General features: G+C 39.1%; 1 protein-coding gene across 1 annotated transcript in view; it reads right to left on the bottom strand.

The window, feature by feature from the left end:
• The window catches only part of Ccdc18 (coiled-coil domain containing 18), a 127,758-nt gene extending 108,047 nt beyond the window's left edge, over positions 1–19,711 (bottom strand). The window contains 6 exon segments of the mRNA XM_038332291.1: positions 5,262–5,390; positions 10,024–10,130; positions 15,290–15,448; positions 16,857–17,028; positions 17,271–17,413; positions 19,494–19,711. Coding sequence (XP_038188219.1) covers positions 5,262–5,390; positions 10,024–10,130; positions 15,290–15,448; positions 16,857–17,028; positions 17,271–17,410 — 707 coding nt within the window. The 5' untranslated portion in view covers positions 17,411–17,413; positions 19,494–19,711.
• Positions 19,712–20,432: the final 721 nt, after the last annotated feature.

Below are 20,432 nucleotides of genomic sequence, written 5' to 3' on the forward strand. Positions count from 1 at the left end.
TACTTAAAAAAACAAAACAAGCAACACTAACAACACTAACTCTCAGGAGACAGAAACAGGCAGATTTCGTTCAGCTTGAAGCCAGCCTCATCTACATATTACATCTGGGACATCCAAAGTTACATAGTGAGACCCTGTCTCAAATCATAAACAAATCCAGTAATTTTTACTAATATAAAACTGAACAACAAAACTGACCACCACCATGCACTATTTAAACTAGACCTTGTTCCTTACCTCCTGGGTGAGCCTGATTTTTTTCACACTTCTCACTTAGCTGAGAGCACTAAGTTTCATTAATTAATATTATCCCCATATAAGAACGTTTTTTATACTTAAATCACATCTATGGTAGTTTGAAAGTGGTCCCAAAAGGGAGTATTAAGAGGTGTGGTCTTCTGGAGGAAGTGTCACTGTGAAGGTGGGCTTTGAAGTCTCATATGTGCTCAAAGCTACGCAGTGAGACAGCTTACTTCCTGTTGCCCGTGCAAGGTCTAAAACTCTGAGATGCCTCTCCAGCACCATGTCTGCCTGCATGCCACCATGACCTACCATGATGATCATATGTTACAGGATATTTGCACAAATTGTGGAAAGATGTGTTGCCTAAGGCATCTGATTGGTTTAATAAATTGCCAATAATAATAATTGGTTTAGCTAAATTGCCAATAGCTAGGCAGGGGACAAAAGGCAGGGCTTCCAGACAGAGAGAGGAACTCAAGGTTAGAATCTGGCGAGGCAGAAAAAGCCAGCAAGACATGGAGGGAATTAGACTTACAAAACAGAGAGGACATAAAGAACCATATGGCAAAATATAGATTAATAGAAACAGGCTAATTTAAGTTATAAGACGTAGTGGGACAAGCCTAAGCTAAAGACAAAGTTTTCATAATTAATACTAAGTCTCCATCATTAGTTGGGGGGTGGTGGTCCAAAGAAAGTCTGACAAGAAAGTCTAACTACAGATATGAAAAGCTGAAGTTTTAAAAATTAAATGATTTTCCAAGATAACAAAGACAATGAGAGGTAAAATTAGCTGACGCCCAAGTTTAAACATTTTTTACTACAAAATACTGTCTAACAAATAACAAATATTGCTGTAAAAATTTTCTTCCAAACCTATTTACATAAAAAAATAACTTCTATATATGTTTGGAGTAGTCTTTAGGAGTGTTAACTGCGCATGAAAGCAATACTTAGCCTATTGAAGACAAAGTTACCTATTCACTTATGCGACTGTTTGCGGTGACACTGAGGACTGAACCTACAGTGTGGTGATGTTCTGAGGTGTATCACCAGCACTCTTCAAACTACTTTCTTTTAAAACATGGGCTTGGTTGAAAGGCTGAAGGTGAACTCATTGTAGCTCAGCACATTTCATTGTCAAACATAAAAATAGATTATGAGGCTAGAATAATAGATCAACAGTTAAGAGCACTTGCTGGTCTTCAAAGGATCCAGTTTCAGTTCCCATCACCCACACAGCAGCTCACAACCACCAACACCTCCAGTTCCAGATGATCTCATGGCTTATTTTGACTTCCATGGGCACCAGGCACACATGTAGTGCACATACACATAGGCAGCTGTACTGCTCATACACATTAAATAAAAAGTTTTCACATGTAGATTATGATTTAATCCTATAGAAAAGTTGCAATAGACTACAGATGCAACTCAGTTAGGACAGTGCTTGCTTAAAATTCACAAGGCACTGAATCCAAGCCCAACAAAGAAAATAAAGTCAAACGAAAATTCCCTAATAGTTGCTATAAATTTCATTGATTTAAACTCAAAAGTGTTATTTATTAGCCGGGCGGTGGTGGCGCATGCCTTTAATCCCAGCACTCAGGAGGCAGAGGCAGGCGGATGGATCTCTGAGTTCGAGGCCAGCCTGGTCTACAAGAGCTAGTTCCAGGACAGGCTCTAGAAACTACAGGGAAACCCTGTCTTGAAAAACCAAAAAAAAAAAGGTGTTATTTATTAATGTAAAAATTTATTAGTATTTGAAGTTGATCATTCACTCCAGCAAGGCTCAGTGCCTTAGATCTGTAATTACATTATCAACAAATTTGTTTTTCTTTAATATTTATTTATTTTTATTATGTATATAATATTCTGTCTGTGTGTATGCCTGCAGGCCAGAAGAGGGCACCAGACCTCATTACAGATGGTTGTGAGCCACCATGTGGTTACTGGGAATTGAACTCAGGACCTTTGGAAGAGCAGGCAATGCTCTTAACCTCTGAGCCATCTCTCCAGCCCCCATTATCAACAAATTTGAAAGCAAATGGACAGAACGAGAAAAAAAATCATCCTGAGTGAGGTAACACAGACTCGGAAAGACAAACATTGGACGCACCCACTCAAAAATAGATATTAACTGCAAAGTAAAAGATAATTTCTGCATCTGTGCACACAGAGAGAGGCTAGGTAACAAGGAGGGGCCAAGGGTGGGAGGCATGGATCTCCCAGGAAGGGAAAGAGATCTCCTGGTTGGACTGGGAGCAGGTGGGCATGGCAACTTGAGGAATAGGGTTGGGGGAGAGGGGAGCCTGCTGAGATGAATGGAAAAGGGGGCTTTATGCCGGGCGGTGGTGGTGCACGCCTTTAATCCCAACACTCGGGAGGCAGAGGCAGGCGGATCTCTGTGAGTTTGAAGCCAGCCTGGACTACAGAGCGAGTTCCAGGGCAGGCTCCAAAGCCTACACAGAGAAATCCTGTCTTGGGAGGGGGGGGGCTTTACAGTTTGGCAGAAGCCTGATGCAAGGGAAACTTCTACAAGTCCACAAGGATGACCCCAGCACAATGGATGAACAGCCTGAATGGGTCATCCCCTGTGATGGGATTGGTGACTACAGCAGAGCCTTAGATCAGTGACTGATGGTTCAGAGACCACAGCAGACATTGGGACACGCTCGGGGAGTCCTGTGAGCTGAGGGAGGCAGTGTAGGATCCAGGAGTGGGGTCAGAGACACTGGAAGAAAACCTATAGAAATGGCTGGCCTGGCTCATGGGAGCTCAGAGTCTGAACCAATAACCAAGAAGCCCGCATGGGACTGACCTAGGTCCTCTAGATATGTGACAGTGTGTAGCTTGGTCTATTTGTAAGAGTCCTGGCAATGGGAGCAGGGCTGTCCCTGGTGCTTTGGCTGGCTGTAGGAACCTATCCTTCATGCTGGATCACCTTGTCCAATCTCGGTCTTACTGCAGCTTGATATGCTTTGCTGATGCCCATTGGAGTCCTGTCCCTTTCTGAGAGAATACAGAGGAGTGGGTTGAGGAGGGAACAGAAGGGAGGTGGGGAAAGGGAGAGGGAGGAGAGGAGGAAGGAGAGGCTGCAGTCAGGATGCAAAATAATAAATTTAATTTTTTTAAAATTAATTAATTAAAAAAGTAAAAGACAAACACAATTTTCTGAAGGGCAATTTGGTACATTTATTTTCTTAAAAGTCTTAAAACATTGTCCTTTGATTCAGAGATTCTATTTCTTAGAAGTTACCTACATGAGCTGGGTGTTGTTGGCACACGCCTTTAATCCCAGCACTCGGGAGGCAGAGGCAAGCGAATCTCTGGGAGTTTGAGGCCAGCCTGGTCTACAAGAGCTAGTTCTGGGACAGGCACCAAAGCTACAGGGAAACCTTGTCTCAAAAAAAAAAGTAACATATATGAAATGAGAGACATACAGAGTCTTATTAATACTGGGAAAACAGCAAATGTTCAACAATAGGAAGATAAGTGATTGAGTCACATGATGACATGCAATGCAATTGTTGGAAGACGTGTTTCTAAAAATGTATTTTTGAAATAAAACAAAAAAGCAGAAATATAAAGCAATGTGTTCTGAGCACTGGATGAGGTAAAGGGCATCGGCAAATAAGAAAAATAATCTGTGTGTAAAATAAAAAAATAACAGACAGCCAGGCAATGGTGGCGCACGCCTTCAATCCCAGCACTTGGGAGGCAGAGGCCGGCGGATCTCTGTGAGTTTGATGCCAGCCTGGTCTACAGAGTGAGCTCCAAGGCTGTTACACAGAGAACCCCTGTTTTGAAAACCCAAAAAAAAGAAAGAAAGAACAGAACAGACCGATCAAAATAAACAAATAAACAAGAAGGATGAAAGAGATGAAAGACGGCAACCAAATACCTGTGTCAGATAAATTAATAAATAAAAGTTTACAGTGCCTTTGTTGGGACTAATTACAACACCTCATCTCAAAAGACAATATATAGAAAACATAAAATTTTTGTTATTCATATATTTCTAAAGTAGAACTCATCACTTGCCTCATGAATTGACTTTTCTTTTTCTTTAATATTTATGAATTAAAATTTTAGAGAAATAAGTACAGAAAATTAACTTACTGGTTTGAAGTTAACACAATTTAATTTCAGAAATACATAAATTATATTGGTAATTTATATATTAATTTATATAATTTACATATTAATATATACTAATAATATAAATTATATTAATAATCATTACAAATATATAAAAAATTAATCCTAGTCTAGAATACCAGTAACAAAATCAACACATGAACTCCTTAAGGAAGGCCAAAGAGAAGACTCAGAAGGCAAAGGCACTTACCACGAAGCCTACGGTCTGGAGTTCAATCTCTGGGACTCATACGATAACAGGAGAAAACTGACTGCTGTAAGTTGTCCTATGACTTCCAAACACATTACTGGCATGCATGTGACCACACACATACATACACACAAATATATAAAAAATGTAATAAAAACTTGTACTTTGAAAATATTAATAAAAATGGACATAAAAGGATATTTATTCTACTGTCAAATATCTAAAATATTTTCACTTCAGAATTTCCCTTACAGTCAGGCAGGATGACTAGGCAAACCCTCTAGCACATCTGCAACACCGGCACTGAGGAAACTGAGGTGGTCATCTGGTGGCACACACTTGATCCCAGCACTCAGGAAGTGGATCTCTCAGACAAAGGCCAGCCTGGTCTACAGAATGAGTTCCAGGACAGCCAGGGCTACACAGAAACCCTATCTCAAAAAAACAAAAGAAAAGAAAAGGAGAGGCAGGAGGATTACAGCAAATTGGAAGCCAGCCTGGGCGACCCTGTAGATTCCAGGCTAGCCAAGATTACATGGCAACAACCTATCTCAAAAATAAGTTATTTGTTTTAAAAGGAGATATGTATGGCTCAGCAGTACAACTGTTGTACAGAATGCACAGGTTCAACTCAGTGTTACAAAACAAGTAAGAAAATCTCACATACCTTTTTCCTTGTTTACTTTGTTCAAGTAAGTCCACCTTCAATTTTATACATTCCTCTTTGGCCTCTTGTAAACTCTGTTCCTTTTCAATCACCATTTTCTGACTCTGCTCTAATTTATCTTCTGCTTCTCTATAAATAGAGAGAAAAACTTAAGAACTATGAAAGTGACATTGGAGAAATACAATAATGTGACAAGAGGAATGCAACTGGTTTCAGCCAGCGAGTTAAAGACAATATAAGAGGAACGCACGTGTCCATGAGTCATCAAGTACAGTGGTAGATTATTTGTATTTGAACAAATAAATCTCGCCTGAAGAACAGAAATGCAAGGCAGCCAAGCCACTAGAAAAGTCTTACCTCTATCAAAGCTGGGCACCGCACACTAAGCCTCTCTCTCCTTCCATTTTACATTCCCTCTAGTACTGGGGTTAAAGGCATGTGACTCCCTAGTACTGGGATTAAAGGTGTGAGGCTCCACCACCTCGATAGTTTTTGCAATGATCTTGCGGCTTGTGTAGCCCAGGGTAGCCTTGAACTCAGAGATCCATCAGTCTGTCTTCCTGGGATTGAAGATGTGTGTCACCATTGCCTGACCTCTGGTGGCTTTAGCTTTGGCTCTGGTCTTCAGGCAAGATTTATTTATTAAAATACAAATAATATTGCACTATAATCAATGGAAGGCTATATATATGGCATAAAAGAATACTTTGATCAAATGAAAAACCCACATAAATAAAAGTCCACACCAGATTTCACATTCAACAACTGAGCATGGTGGAACATGCTCATATTTACAGCATTTAAGAGGAAAAGAATCAGGAATTAAAGTCATCCTTAGCAGTCTTTACAAAAGCAAACATATTTCATGCAAACTAGAAACACTACTATATATTTCAGAAACAAAGCACATATAATTGATATTATTTCTACAACCAAAGATATCTTTGACTGTTCTACCCAATGAAAAACACAAAAATGGAAAAGTAGAAAGAAGTACAAATCCTGAACAGGAAAATTTTTGTTATTTGCTGGTAATTATAATTTAGTTACCTAGAACATTGAGAATGATCACAATGAAAAACTACTAGAATAACAATGGCAGGAGAGATGGCTTAGTGGTTAAGAAAACTTCCTGCTTTTCCAGGAAACCAAGGTCTATTCCTAGCACCTATAACTCCAGGTCCAAAGAATCTAATACCCACCCTCTTCTGGCCTCTATGAGCAGCAGGCATGCACATGGTTCACAGACTTACGTACAGACAAAATACATATATACATAAAATAATTAGAATAAATAAGAATACAAGAAATAGTCCAGGAACACCTTTAATACCAGTACCTAGGAGACAGAGGAAGGCAGATCTCTTTAAATTCAAAGCAAGCCTGCCCTACACAACAACACACTATCTTAACATGCAAACAAATGCCAGCAAGACTGCTAAGAGGTAAAGGTGCTTGCCACTGAGGCTGATGACTTGAGTTCAAGCCCTGGAACCCACATGGTATTAGTTAAGTAACTCCCTAACCTTTGCATGTGTACCATGGCATATTGACACCACCACCCACCCCCAGTGAAAAACTGAATGTAATAAAAAAACATTTTAAAAAAGAAATATTCAATTACAAGTAACTATTACATGTGATATAAAAATCAAGCCAGGTACAATAATGTATGCCTTTAGTCCAAACACTTAGGATATTGAGGCATTAGAATGACTTGAGCCCAAAGATTCAGGACCAGCCTGGCCAACATAGCAAGACCTTAAACCCATAGAGGTTATAAGGGTACACAGGAAAGATCTTTAAAGAGAGGGGAAATAGAGTGTTATAACAGGGAAAGTGAAAAAATAAGACAGGAAGTATTAAATGGCATGGGAGATGGCAGGGATGGATAACTAACACTACAGGCCTTTTGAGAAAGCCATATGGAAACATACTACTGTAGAAACTTCCTAAAATATATACATATCCTATGATGGGGAAGGGAAGTTCCTTAAGTAGATACCATACTCTCCCAAAAAGAAAAAAAAAAGGTACCAGCTCCCCATATCAGTAACAGGTTACCTCTTTTTGAATTATTGGCCAATAGGCTCATGGAACCCCAAAGATTACAGGCTACTGCCACTGTTCCTAGTTACCCTCCAGAATCTGATAGTAAGATCCTACTGCTGAAGATACTACATAATTGAGTCATGGAAAATGGAGAAATCTAGCTACCACTCAACAGGAAGTTTATCGCTACTGGAGAAGAAAATACCAAGCTGAAAGATTTTAAGATTATAAGAGTGTGTGACTTTAAGGAAGACAGTGTATTCTAGAAATAAAAGGGAAGATACATATATCACAACAATTATGAGAGCATACACAAGACCTCTATAACCTCAAGTCATGAAATTCCGAACAGAAAAAGAGAGTACAAAGTCCTACCCATAACTGAGGAGCTATTAGCACTTGATAGTTCTGAAAGGAGAATAATTTTTCTTTAATGGTGTAAACTCTGGTATATCAACCAAACTCCAGGACAGGCCCAATGCCTAAGAGTAGTTGGCCAACACAAAAAGACTCAGAGTCAGGGGAAGCAGGTAAGTGAATGACCTTGTGCACACACACAAAGTTGCATGCATAGGGAGGGAAGGGTGAATCAGGGAAGAGTTGGATGAAGATGATCAAAATACACCATATGAAATTCTCAAAGAATTAAAAAAAACTAATAAGAAAAAATTTACAAAACCAAAAATACATTAAATTTAATGTATGTATTACAAAGAAAGTTTTAAACTGAAAAGCTTATACATTAGAATCACCTATGATACTTACAAAAATTAAGCTGAACATGGTGGTACATGCCTTTAAACACAGAACACTGGAGGCAGAGTTTGCAGGATATCTGAGTTCAAGGACAGCCTGGTTTACACACAAAGTTCCAGGACAGTCAGAGCTACACAGAAAATCTTGTATCCAAAAAAAAAACCAAAAAACAAAACAAAAAACAAAAACAAACAAACAAACAAAACCCCTAAAAGCCAGGCAGTGGTGGCACACACTTTCAAGCACAGCACTCAGAGGCAGGTAGATCCTGGTATGTTAGAGGCCAGAGTGATCTACAGAGCTAGTTCTAGGACAGCCAGGCCTACACAGTGAAACCCTATCTTAAAAAACAAAAACAACAAACAAAAAGCCCAAATATATCAAATACACATACTCACCAAGACACACACACACACACACACATCTGAGCTTCATCTTTTAAAAGGGGTGTGTGTGTGTGTGTGTGTGTGTCTGAGCTTCATATTTCCAGGTTTGTGGTTTAGTAAGTTTGAGAAAGGACTCAACCAAGTTCCCAGGTAATGCTAATACTGCTGGTCCCAGAACTGTAGTAAGAACTGTCAGTGTTCTGTTTTTCTTGGGTCCATGGAAAAATTAGGGTCACTCCAAGATGAATTTTTGGCTTAGGAGTAGCAGGGGAATCAGCTTCTGGTGAACTGACTGCCCATTGCTTCTCTAAAGATGTTTTTAAAATACTGTACAATTCACACCTCTTAGCAAGTCATTTTCCATACTAAAACCTCTTTTCTGGAGTTGTTTAAAGGAACCAAATGCCCAAGTATTTCTCAATCACCAGACCTCTTCGTTTTCCAAGTCCTCTCATAAACAAGTTTTGTAAAGGTTTTGAAGCCTTCAGGAAGAACTCAGGTAAGAATCAAACACTTCAAAAAAAAAGGTAACAGTAACAAAAGGAAGCATCACAAAAGGCAGTTCAAAGCTGGGGTGCAAACACTCTGGATTTCAAGCCAGATACAATGCTCTGTGGGATCTCCCCCTACACGAATTATACAATATAACACGATGCTCAATACACATTACATTCAAAGCAGAAGATAAGAATAAATGACAAAATACCCTATTTCTTGTCCTTAAACTATACTGAAATAATGAGTTTGTGTTGCATTACAGAGTAAGAAATTAATTCATATTAAATTGTAGTGCTGTTTTGTTTGTAATCTAACAAAGCTTGCCTGAAGATCAAAGTGCAGCGCTAAGCTACTAGTTAGCCATAGAGGCTGGGTGGTGTGATAGTACACACCTTCAATCCTAGCACTCGGAAGACAGAGGCAGACAATCTCTGTGAGTTCAGGCCATCCTGGGCTACATGAGATTGAATCTATCTAAAAGAGAAACAGAGCTCACACAAAGGTGATCCCAGCACTTGAGATCCCAGGCCTTTAAACCCAGCACTAGAGAGGTGGAGACAGGAGTGATATGGCTGGGCAGAGAGAGGAATATAAGGCAGATGCATTCTGGATGCAGTCTGGAGACTCACAGAGACAGACGTAGTCTGAGATTCACAGAGATAGCATTCAGTCTGAGGATTCGGGGAAACAGGATCAGCTCTTTGGTCTGAGCATTGATAGAGGTTAAGAACTCTCCGGTGTCTGCCGCTCAGCTTCTCTGATCTTTCAGTATTAACCCCTAAATCTGACTCTGGGTTTTTATTATTAAGAACAATTTTAATTCATACTATGTTAAATAAAATTATGCAAATAAGCACCTCATCTTAAAATAAACCATCTTTAGTTCCTGTACTCTGAATGCAAGCGACATCTATGAGTAGCTATAATTGACTAAAAGGAGTTCAATGCTAAGTTAAGACTTTATTAGGTCACTGAAGATTTACTGGAATGGGGGTAAGGGACAATATTTAATAAGATACAACACATAGAAATACTAAACAAAAATTTTCAAGCTACACAAGTGTATTTACCTTAAAACTTTATCTTGAGCTGAAACTTCTGCTTCCAAATTTATAATCTGTTCTTCTAAGATTGGGATGTTGGCTGCCTGCTCTTGCGCAAACTCAAGCAAAGACATCTAAAAGATAAAAACTTTTATGGTACTAAGTTTCAGGAAATAAATCAATCTATTTGGATTCTAGTCTTTCTTTGTCACATGAGAAAGTACAACAGGACTCTCCAGTCACTGCCAAACCTAAAGCCAACCTCACCTATTCCTTTCATCAGCGTTCATATGTACACATCATCATCAGAAGACAGACTCAGCATATGACCTGCCACTGTCCTCAATCCCTCAGTATGAACTCCTGACACCATCTACAAAGGTTAATTTCACATAAGTTAGAAGGTATGTGTGTGTGTGTGTGTGTGAGAGAGAGAGAGAGAGAGAGAGAGAGAGAGAGAGATCAAAGTGAAATATAGATAAGAAATATATATTGAATTTGTTATGACTTAAAAACTAATTTTAGGAACAGGGCAGTGGTGGTACATGCCTTTAATCTCAGCATTTGGAAGGCATAGGCAGGCAGATCACAGTGATTTTGAGGCCAGAATGGACTACAGGGTAAGTTTCAGGACAGACAGGGCACCATCTCAAAAAACAAAACAAAACAAAAAAATTGATTTTAGTAATCATGCTTAATAGAGAAAACCTAGATAATTCAGAAAAGCACAGTAGTAGCCCTACAGCCAGAAAGATTCAGTAAAACTACTGAAAAAAGGAATACACAATATAAATATAATAGTGAAGAACAGTCTTTTGTTTTGTTTTGTGTTTTTGAGACAGGGTTTCTCTGTGAAACAATCATGACTGTCCTGGAATCACTATCAAGTCTAGGCTGAATCGAAATCACACAGATCCGCGTGCCTCTGCCTCTCAAGTATTGGGATTAAAAACACCACAACTGCCAGCAATAACTGATTTTCTTGAATTAGTCAATAATCAAAATATCAATGAAAACTGCTTTTACTTGAAAAGTAACTTTAGGACATGAAGTAGGGACAGGGAAGACATCCTGACTAGAAAAGGAGGAGTTAGTCCAGAGACTACAAATGAGCACACCGCCGCTTTCCCAGTCCCGGAACACCACAGCCAAGGGAAGGCGACAGCAGGCGAAGGCACTGAGCACAGAGGCCTCGGAGACGAGGCAGAGGCATGAGGAATGAAACCCACAGAAAGCCACTGCTCACAGCTGTCTATTCCCATCTCATTTGGGGATATCCCACAAGCAAAAGCCAAAGATTTTTGTTATTTTCATTCCAGTTTTTGTTTTGTTTTGTTTTGTTTTGTTTTGTTTTGAGACAGGGCCTTTCTATATAGCTCTAGCTATCCTGGAACTCCCTACGTAGACCAGCCTGGCCTCAAACGCACAGAAATACCCCCTTCTCTGCCTCCTGAGTGCTGGAATAAAAGGCATGCACCAACACTGCCTAGCTACTGCCTCTGCCCCCAAGTGATGCACCACCATACCCAGATCCAAACATTTTACTGAAGATATTAGCTCCAAATGAAGACCATTACATCCTAGTCCTTCTCTGGGGTTGGTGAATACTTTCTTAGAAAATGACCACTTCTATAAACCACCATTCATAAATGAACAGACTTTGCCAACATATGGACAACTTAAAATTAACTTTGATTTATCGTTCTCTTAAATATGAATAATAAGCCAGATGTGGTGGTACCTTTAGTCCCAGTACTCCGGAGGCATTAGCAGGTGGATCTCTGCAAATTCGAAGCCAGCCTAGTCCAGAACAGTCAAGCTGTTATGTTACACAGAGAAAGCCTGTCTTAAACAGTTGATAGATGACAGATAGATAGATAGATAGGAATAATCAAAGCATCATCATTTTTCAAAGCATAAAAGAACAGCACAGAAAAACAAAGTTATTACATTTTATATTGCATCTGGATGTTATAAAACATGAAACAAGTACAACAAAGAGCTTCACAAAAGGAAGAAATAAAGTGACAGCCAAAAGACTCAATGGAAGTATTAAAATAATACTGAGAATATATCCTGGAAAAAATCAAATAACATGAAGAAAACACTTTGATTTTTACAGAACAACAAATCCTGAAGATTTGGGAGAAAGCACAAGTAACTTCATACTTAGTAGCAAAATAAAAGAACAGCTCCGTTATCATACAAAGATGTAAGAAAAACTAGCTGCACACTCTACTGATATAAGGTGCCCTTCATGTACTCAATATAAGCAATAACGGACTATTTAAAAATATGACATGAATTGTTTTTGAGTGCACACATGAGCACCTACACGTATGCACGCATGTGTGCAGACACACACACACAAACACATACAAACACATACACAGGAAACATGAGTAGATTTTACGAAAGGAGAACTGAAAGGCTAGGCATGAAGACATATTCCTGAAATCCTAATAGTGACCAGGCAGGAGAACCAAGAGTTCAAGGTCATCCTCAGCCACCTGAGATCAAGACCAATACAGGCTGCATAAAATCTCAGAAAACAAGACAAAAACATGAACAAAAAAACAAGGGCAAATGATTTAGATCGGTTTGTAGAGTTCTTGCCTAGTATGCAGGAGACTATGAGTTCTATCTTGAGCACCTCAAAAACTAGATATAGCAGTACTTGCCTATAACCCTAGCCCTCAGGAGGTGAAAGAAGTAGATTCAAGGTCATTTTAACTATAGTGAGTTAAGGACAGACTGGGATATATAAGACCCTCCATCAAAACCAAAGTTTAAAAAACAAAACAAGAAACACTGAGACTTTTACATATGAATAACTCCATAATGATTTTTGGAGATAGCTTTGGGTTTTTGAGACCAGCCATAGCTGATATGGAACTTCCTAAGTAGACCAGACTACCTTGAAACTAATGGTGGACCCTCATGTCTCATGTGCTGGGATCACAGGTGTGAGCTTTCACAACGAGACAGACAGTGCTTTTCTACCAACAAAAGAGAAGATGGCATGTGTGAGATAACACGTCACTAGAATGACCTTGAGGATCTCACTTCTTTTTCTTCATCTCCCATAATCTGTAATCATTTCTCATTTAACCTCATAGTCTTTCATGTAAATCAAGTAACTGTGCATTCAGTCCTGATATATTTACCTTTTCTTTTTTATTGGGGGGGGTGGATTTTGTTTTTATTTGAGACACAGTTTCTGTTTCTAGCCTGGCTGTCCTGGAACTTACTCTGTAGACCAGGCTGGCCTAAAATCAGAGATCCACCTGCCTCAGCCTCCTGAGTGTTGGGATTAAAGGACTTTACCACCACCACCCAGCTTACCTTTTCATCTTTAAAAAAAATTATGTGTATGAGTGTTTTGCCTGCATATACATATCTATACACACATATAGAGTGTCCATGAAGGCCAGAAGACGGTATCAGATTCTCTGGAAGTAGAGGTATAGACAGTTAGATACCATGAAGATGCTGGGAACTACACATGGGACCTCTATAAGAGCAACAAGTGTTCTTAACCACTAAGCCATCTCTCCAGCCCTAATACTTTATTCTTTGAAAAAAAGAAATGGCTGAAAGACACTTAAGGAAATGCTCAACATCCTTAGTCATCAGAGAAATACAAATCAAAACAACTCTGAGAGTCCATCTTACACCTGTAAGAATGGCCAAGATCAAAAACACTGATGACAACTTATGCTGGAGAGGCTGTGGGGTAAGGGAACACTCCTCCATTGCTGGTGGGAGTGTAAGCTAGTACAACCCCATTGGATATCAGTATGGCGATTTCTCAGAAAATTAGTAAACAACCTTTCTCAAGACCCAGCAATACCACTTTTGGGTATCCAAAGGACACTCAATCATACAACAAAGACATGTGCTCAACTATGTTCATAGCAGCATTGTTTGTCATAGCCAGAACCTGGAAACAACCATAATGCTCCTCGACCAAAGAATGGAGAAGGAAAATGTGGTACATTTACACAATGGAGTACTTACTACACAGCAGAGAAAAATAACGACATCTTGAAGTTTGCAAGCAAATGGATGGGACTACAAAACTTCATATTGAGTGAGGTGACCCAGACCCAGAAAGACAAGCATCACATGTACTCACTCATAAGTGGCTTTTAAACATAAAGCAAAGAAAACCAGCCCACAAATCACAATCACAGAGAACCTAGACAACAATGAGGACCCTAAGAGAGACATACATGGATCTAATCTACATGGGAAGTAGACAAGATCTCCTGCGTAAATTGGGAGCTTGAGGACCATAAGAGAGGGCATAAGGGGAAGGGAGAAGCAGAGAGAGAAACAGAGAAAAATGTATAGCTCAATAAAAATCAATTTTAAAAAAGGCTTTTTTACAATCTATTTTATGGACATATCAGTTTACAGTGGGTGTTTTATTAAAAGAAAAGGTGCTATTTGTATGTGCCACCACAATCAGATACATACACATAAATATCAATATGTATACACATATACATACATACATATACAATACCAATAGTATACTAAAAATGCAGTAATTTAAATAAGAAAATTGAGTTATGATATTACATAATGAAATATACCACTAACAAGAAAGAAATGGAAAAGCCATATAAAAGAACCAAAAAATGCCTAAGAGTATAAAGTAAAAACTAGGATCTGGAATTTGGCTATGCAGTTAAGTGCACTGGCTGCTCATAGTGGCTCATAACCACCACTACAGTCCCAGAAATCCAGCACCCTTTTCCGGCCTCCACAGGTACTGCCTACACATAATATAAAAACATACATACAGGAAAAATATCCATACACAAAATAAAACATGTTTTTAAATAGGAAAAAAGAAAAAAAAACATTTTTCTTCTTTTGAGATTATTCTTTATTTTACATGTATGGGTTATTTGCCTGTGTGTCCATCTGTCCAGCATATGAATGCCTGGTCCCTCGGAAGGCAGAGAAAAAGCCTGAACTGTAGTTGCAAACAGTTGTGAGCCATTATGGGGGTGCTGGGAAATGAGCCGGGGCTCTCTCATCACTAAGCACCCCTTCTTTTTCTGCTTTCTAAGTTCCTATCAGTTTTTAAAAAGTTGACTTATCCAAGTAAAAAAATTAAAAGTTCTCCTAAAATATCTTCAGATAGTATAATGATTTCATTCCTTATTAACATTCAAGTAACATATAAAATTTCCTACCTACTAGATAGGCAATATAAATATTTTCCATTTACAAACCATAAAATATTACAAATATTCTCTCAACACATCAAAAAACATACTTTTGCTTTTGACTGTGTCAGTTCAAAGTGGACAGATTCCATTTTCGTCATCAGGGAATGATTCTGGGTGACCAAACAAGCATTCTGTTGCCTAAGTTTATTAAGTTTCTCTCGAAGGCTTTTAACCTCTTGATCCATAGAAGCAGATGAAAAAGAAACCTGAAAAAAAAAAGAAAATAACAATTTACATTAAATTCTTCAATGTTTATATATAATTAATAGAAAACGGCAATAATTACCATTAAAATCACTGAACTCAGCGCAATGAACATTAGTGAATAATGATAAAAACAAGAGAGACAACATTCCTTCCCACTTGTAGCAGTACACATTAAGTACACACTGGCAAAAGAGTCAACAATATCACTCCTGAGTATGAATATGACAGAAATCTTTTTATTTCTGCACCTAAAGATATTCACAGCTACCCTGCGTACAAAAGAGAATATGGAAGAAATACATATGCCAACTAAGATGAGACAAAATATTCTTTAATTTATGCATGTATTTTATTATGCTGTTAAATATATCTTATAATACATTTTCAATGTTATTTTAAATTTTAGAGGAACATATATGTACAAACTATAAAGTCAAGCTACATAAAAGGCATATAAAAATACATCCTGCCATCCTTAGTAGCTGTTTTACACATTAACTTTTTTTTCGAGACAGGTTCTCTAACCCAGGTTGATCTCAAATTCCTTATATATGCAAGGGAATGACTATAAACTTCTAATCCTCCTGCCTCTCTTTTTTGTTTTTTGTTGTTTTATGTTTTTCAAGACAGGGTTTCTTTCTGTAACAGTCCTAGCTGTCCTGGAACTAGCTCTATAGACTAGACTGTCCTTGAACTCCCATAGATCCACCTGCCTCGGCCTTCCCAGTGCTAAGGCATGTGCCACCACTGCCTGGCTCTGTCTCTAACTCTTGAGTACTACGGTTATTGAACAAAGTCGTCATGCCCAATTTATGAGGTACTCAAAGCAATTCTCCTACCTCAGTCTGTCAAGTGCTAGCATTATAGACATGAGCCACGACCATGCCTAACATCTTACTTTAGTTTAGTTTTCTAGTGGTTCCAAACATATATAAATAATTACTCAATTGCCTTTTCTCTTTATACAAAAACTCTCATACTTCATATATTTTTATTTATTTAAATAATATAAACTAACAATTTCTCCATAACAAATACATTGGAAAAATTCAGTTTTCCTCTTAACTGCAGAATTTTCACTGCATGAAAGATTAGGATGTAAAAGGTACAATTATGGAGCTGGGGAGATGGCCCAGCAATGAAAACACTGGTTGCTCTTCTGAAGGACCCTGATTCAATTCCTAGCATCCATATAGAAGCTTACAACGCAAAGTTACCATCTATAACCTGGTTGCAAGAGATCCAATACCCACTTCTTACCTCCACGACATAATTGCAGGCAAAACACTCATACACATACAATAGTATTGAAGAAGAACAATTATATTCCTATCTCAAACACTGTAGTCAAAGACTACGGATAACATGTAAAGAAAAATAATTTTAAATAGATATAAAAATAATAACCTTATCTTTTGTCTTCCTTTGAAAATCAGTACTACCAGACGTTTTACAAACTTTCTTATAAGGTGGGTACTTTAAAAGTCCCAGGCGGCTAGGTTGAGTAAGCTCTTCCAAAATAAGCCTTTCAGATCTTGAAGGATTGCAGACATAATCAGAATTTTCACTCGGACTAACACTACAGAACAAAGAAAAATTATACTTCAGTCTGACAATAGTTTTCACCACAAATTTCTACATATAATAATCAGAAATTAGATCCACAGCTATGAGCATAGCTGTAAACAGAGGTAGAGATTTTATTTTGTCCTGACTGCCCAGTCCCAAATAAGCACACAAACACTTAGCAATCTATTTCCCGAATCTCTTTTACTTTACAAATTAATACTTTAATTTATACATGTGATTTTAATTCCTTGCCTGGACAACTCTTCTCCTAAATTCTGCAAACTCCATTCTGTTATTTTCAGTTCACGTCTCAATGAAGCAACATTTGCAAGCAAACCTTCTTCCTCATTTTCGTTGTCTTTATTACAATAGTCGGATGAACTAGATTCCATTTCCTAAACAAGAAAACAAAGACATTCTTATATTCTGCCTGAAGACTTTATGGTATCAGCCAAAATATTCTCATAGCAGTAAAATTTAAGAAGAAACTGTGAAAGTGCTTGGCACCAAGACACACAACCTAATGTTGTTCCTCTCAAGAACCACAGGTCAAAGGAGAGAACAGATGTCCCAGATTTGGCCCTTGACTCGCACATTCGTGTGCACATACACATACACAAGATTTGTCCCTTGACCTACACACTCATGTGCAAACACACACAAAGATTTGTCCCTTGATCTGCACACTCATAAGTACACACACACACACACAAGATTTGTCACCTGACCTCTACACTCATGTGCATACACACACAAGATTTGTCCCTTGATCTGCACACTCATGTGTACACATGCGCACACACACACACACAAAGATTTGTCCCTTGACCTCCACACTCATGGGCATACACACACACACAAGATTTGTCCCTTGACCTGCACACTTGTGTGCACACACACACACGATTTGTCCCTTGACCTGAACATTCATGTGTACACACACACAAAGATTTGTCACTTGACCTGTACACTTGTGTGTACATACACACAGACACACACAAGATTTGTCCCTTGACCTGTACACTCATGTGCATGTGCGCACACACACACAATGAACTGATGCAATTTTTAAAAAAATTTATTCAAAGTCATGCAAATCTTGGAGAGTCAATCCAAGATCTGAATCAAGGTATACTTTTCTAATTAACTTCAATATGCAGTGTTGGAATTTAATAATCATCTTACAAATCCGGGGCATCTGATTAGATGTTACCACTACAATCTTCCATATTTTCTTAAAAGGTGGTGTTACCAGATAAGTTATCTCCTCCTATTCACAGTGGTTGTAAAATTTAAATGTACTCACATTCACAAGTCATAATCACAGATCAAAATGACATCGAGAGGCTGAATACAGTTACTACTCCTTTAATCCTGGCTCTTGGGAAGTAGAGGCCGGTGAGCTCAAGGCCAGCCTGGTCTACATATTAAGACATTCTCTCAAAAAAGACACAAAACAAAAAAGACATTTAGTAATTCAACTCACAAACTACATCGGTTGAATAAGCTGTGGGCAAGCAGGTCTAGGATTAACTAAAAAGAATCACGATGCAGCTGGCCAGATGGCTCAGCATTCAAGGGTTCCGGCTGTTCCTTCAAAGGCTTGCTATTGTTATTCTCAGCACCCATATGGTGGCTCACACTAGTCTGTAACTCGTTTCAGAGGAACCCAAACACACACATAAAGCAAAATTAATATCTTTAAAATCACAGCAAAGGATATTTTGCTATTTTAATTATTAAAATAACAATAAAAGCTTTAGAATTTCTACTCCTGCTATAGATCTTCTTATAATTTCACCTCTTGTTCACATTTCATTCACTCTTTTTTTGTGGAGCCTTTTTTTATTGCCCTTCTTAAAAGCTGGGCTACCAATATAATTCCCATGTATTATGGTTTAAGACTATAAAGTAAAAAAATGTATTTAGGAAAGCTCAATACTTTGAATGGATAAATGAATAAGCTACCTTTTCCGTCTCTATTCTGGTAAAATAGTTTGGTACATTTATTCTCTACTCAAAATTTTGCAAGAGTGGGGTGGGTTAATAAAACCTCTCACCTTACTGGAAAAAGCTGAATATTAAAATTAAATAAGATGTTTAGAAAATAAAATGTTTCTACTGTCTTTCCGATATTGTTTTCACAAATCTACTTCTGCTTTAAGTTCGAAGACTTCCCCAGTCAGATAGTGACTCGGGTCCCCATTCTGCTTCAATCACATCTGTTCAACAACATCTCGAGCTTCATATCGAACAAAGATGGAGAAAAAAAGAATTAGATTAGAAAAAAAATGCCGCTCAACACTGTATAACACCATCTAAGTCAAGATTTTATGTTCAACAACTTCTTCATTCTCATGTAAGAATTTTCTAACCGTTCTGAAGCATCAGTGAATACGCCTAGTATTCAAACATCCTCATTTTCCTGAGGACCATTTGCCAGTCGTATGTACGTGGAAAGGCTCATCATCTTACCTAGGGGCCCTGACAACGGTATCTTCAAGCCTACTTGGGGGGAAGCGTTCTAGCTGTACTCTCATTAAGGGAAGAACCAGCACTCTATACTCCCCGGATGAGACAGGCTTTCCCGCCTGGGAAAGAGTCCATGGTTTAATACAGTATTTTATCTCGAGGGACTCCGTCTGCCTGGAGAGAGCAGAGCATTTGGCATCCTTCTCTCTGACTCTGCCTCAAACACAACACACCGCCCGGGAGCAGCACACTGAGCGCCGGGACGTCAGGAAAGCCCGCTTCCAGTCGGGGGCGTCTGCTCACCACCAGGTCGCAGCTGTACTTAGCGACCCCAGGCCACGGCGCAGCGCGGCTCCTCTGCGCTCGGAAGCCTAGGACAGCGCAGGCCGCGACGTGGAAGCCTCCAACACACGACCTAGAGAACCAGCGAACCTCGGAGGCGCCGAGTTCGAACCGCCGCGGGAGCCGTTGGGACGCGCCTCCCGGGCCACGAGCTCCGCCCCCACGCAGGCTCCGCCGCGGCGACGCCGAGCGCAGAGCGTGCCGGGAAATGAGGCTGGACGTGCGGATGGGTTCTGCACGCCGAGTTCATGTTGGACTACAATTCCCATCATTACCGCCGCCGATGCTCATTGGTGTGTGTGTCTGTGTCTGTGTGAGGGGTTCATATTGGACTACAATTCCCATCATTACCGCCGTCGATACTCATTGATCTGTGTGTGTCTTTATCTGTGTCTGTCTGTGTGTCTGTGTGAGGGAAGCCAAAACCTACAAGTCCAATATGAAGCACGATCCGAAACCAAGGGGCGGAGGGGCTGCACGCCGAGTTCATATTGGACTACAATTCCCATCATTACCGCCGCCGATACTCATTGATCTCTGTGTGTGTCTATGTCTGTGTGTCTATATCTGTGTGTGTCTGCGTGTCTATGTCTGTCTGTC

The sequence above is a fragment of the Arvicola amphibius genome, chromosome 1 (genome assembly GCF_903992535.2).
Source record: "Arvicola amphibius chromosome 1, mArvAmp1.2, whole genome shotgun sequence".
Classification (NCBI taxonomy): Eukaryota; Metazoa; Chordata; class Mammalia; order Rodentia; family Cricetidae; genus Arvicola; species Arvicola amphibius.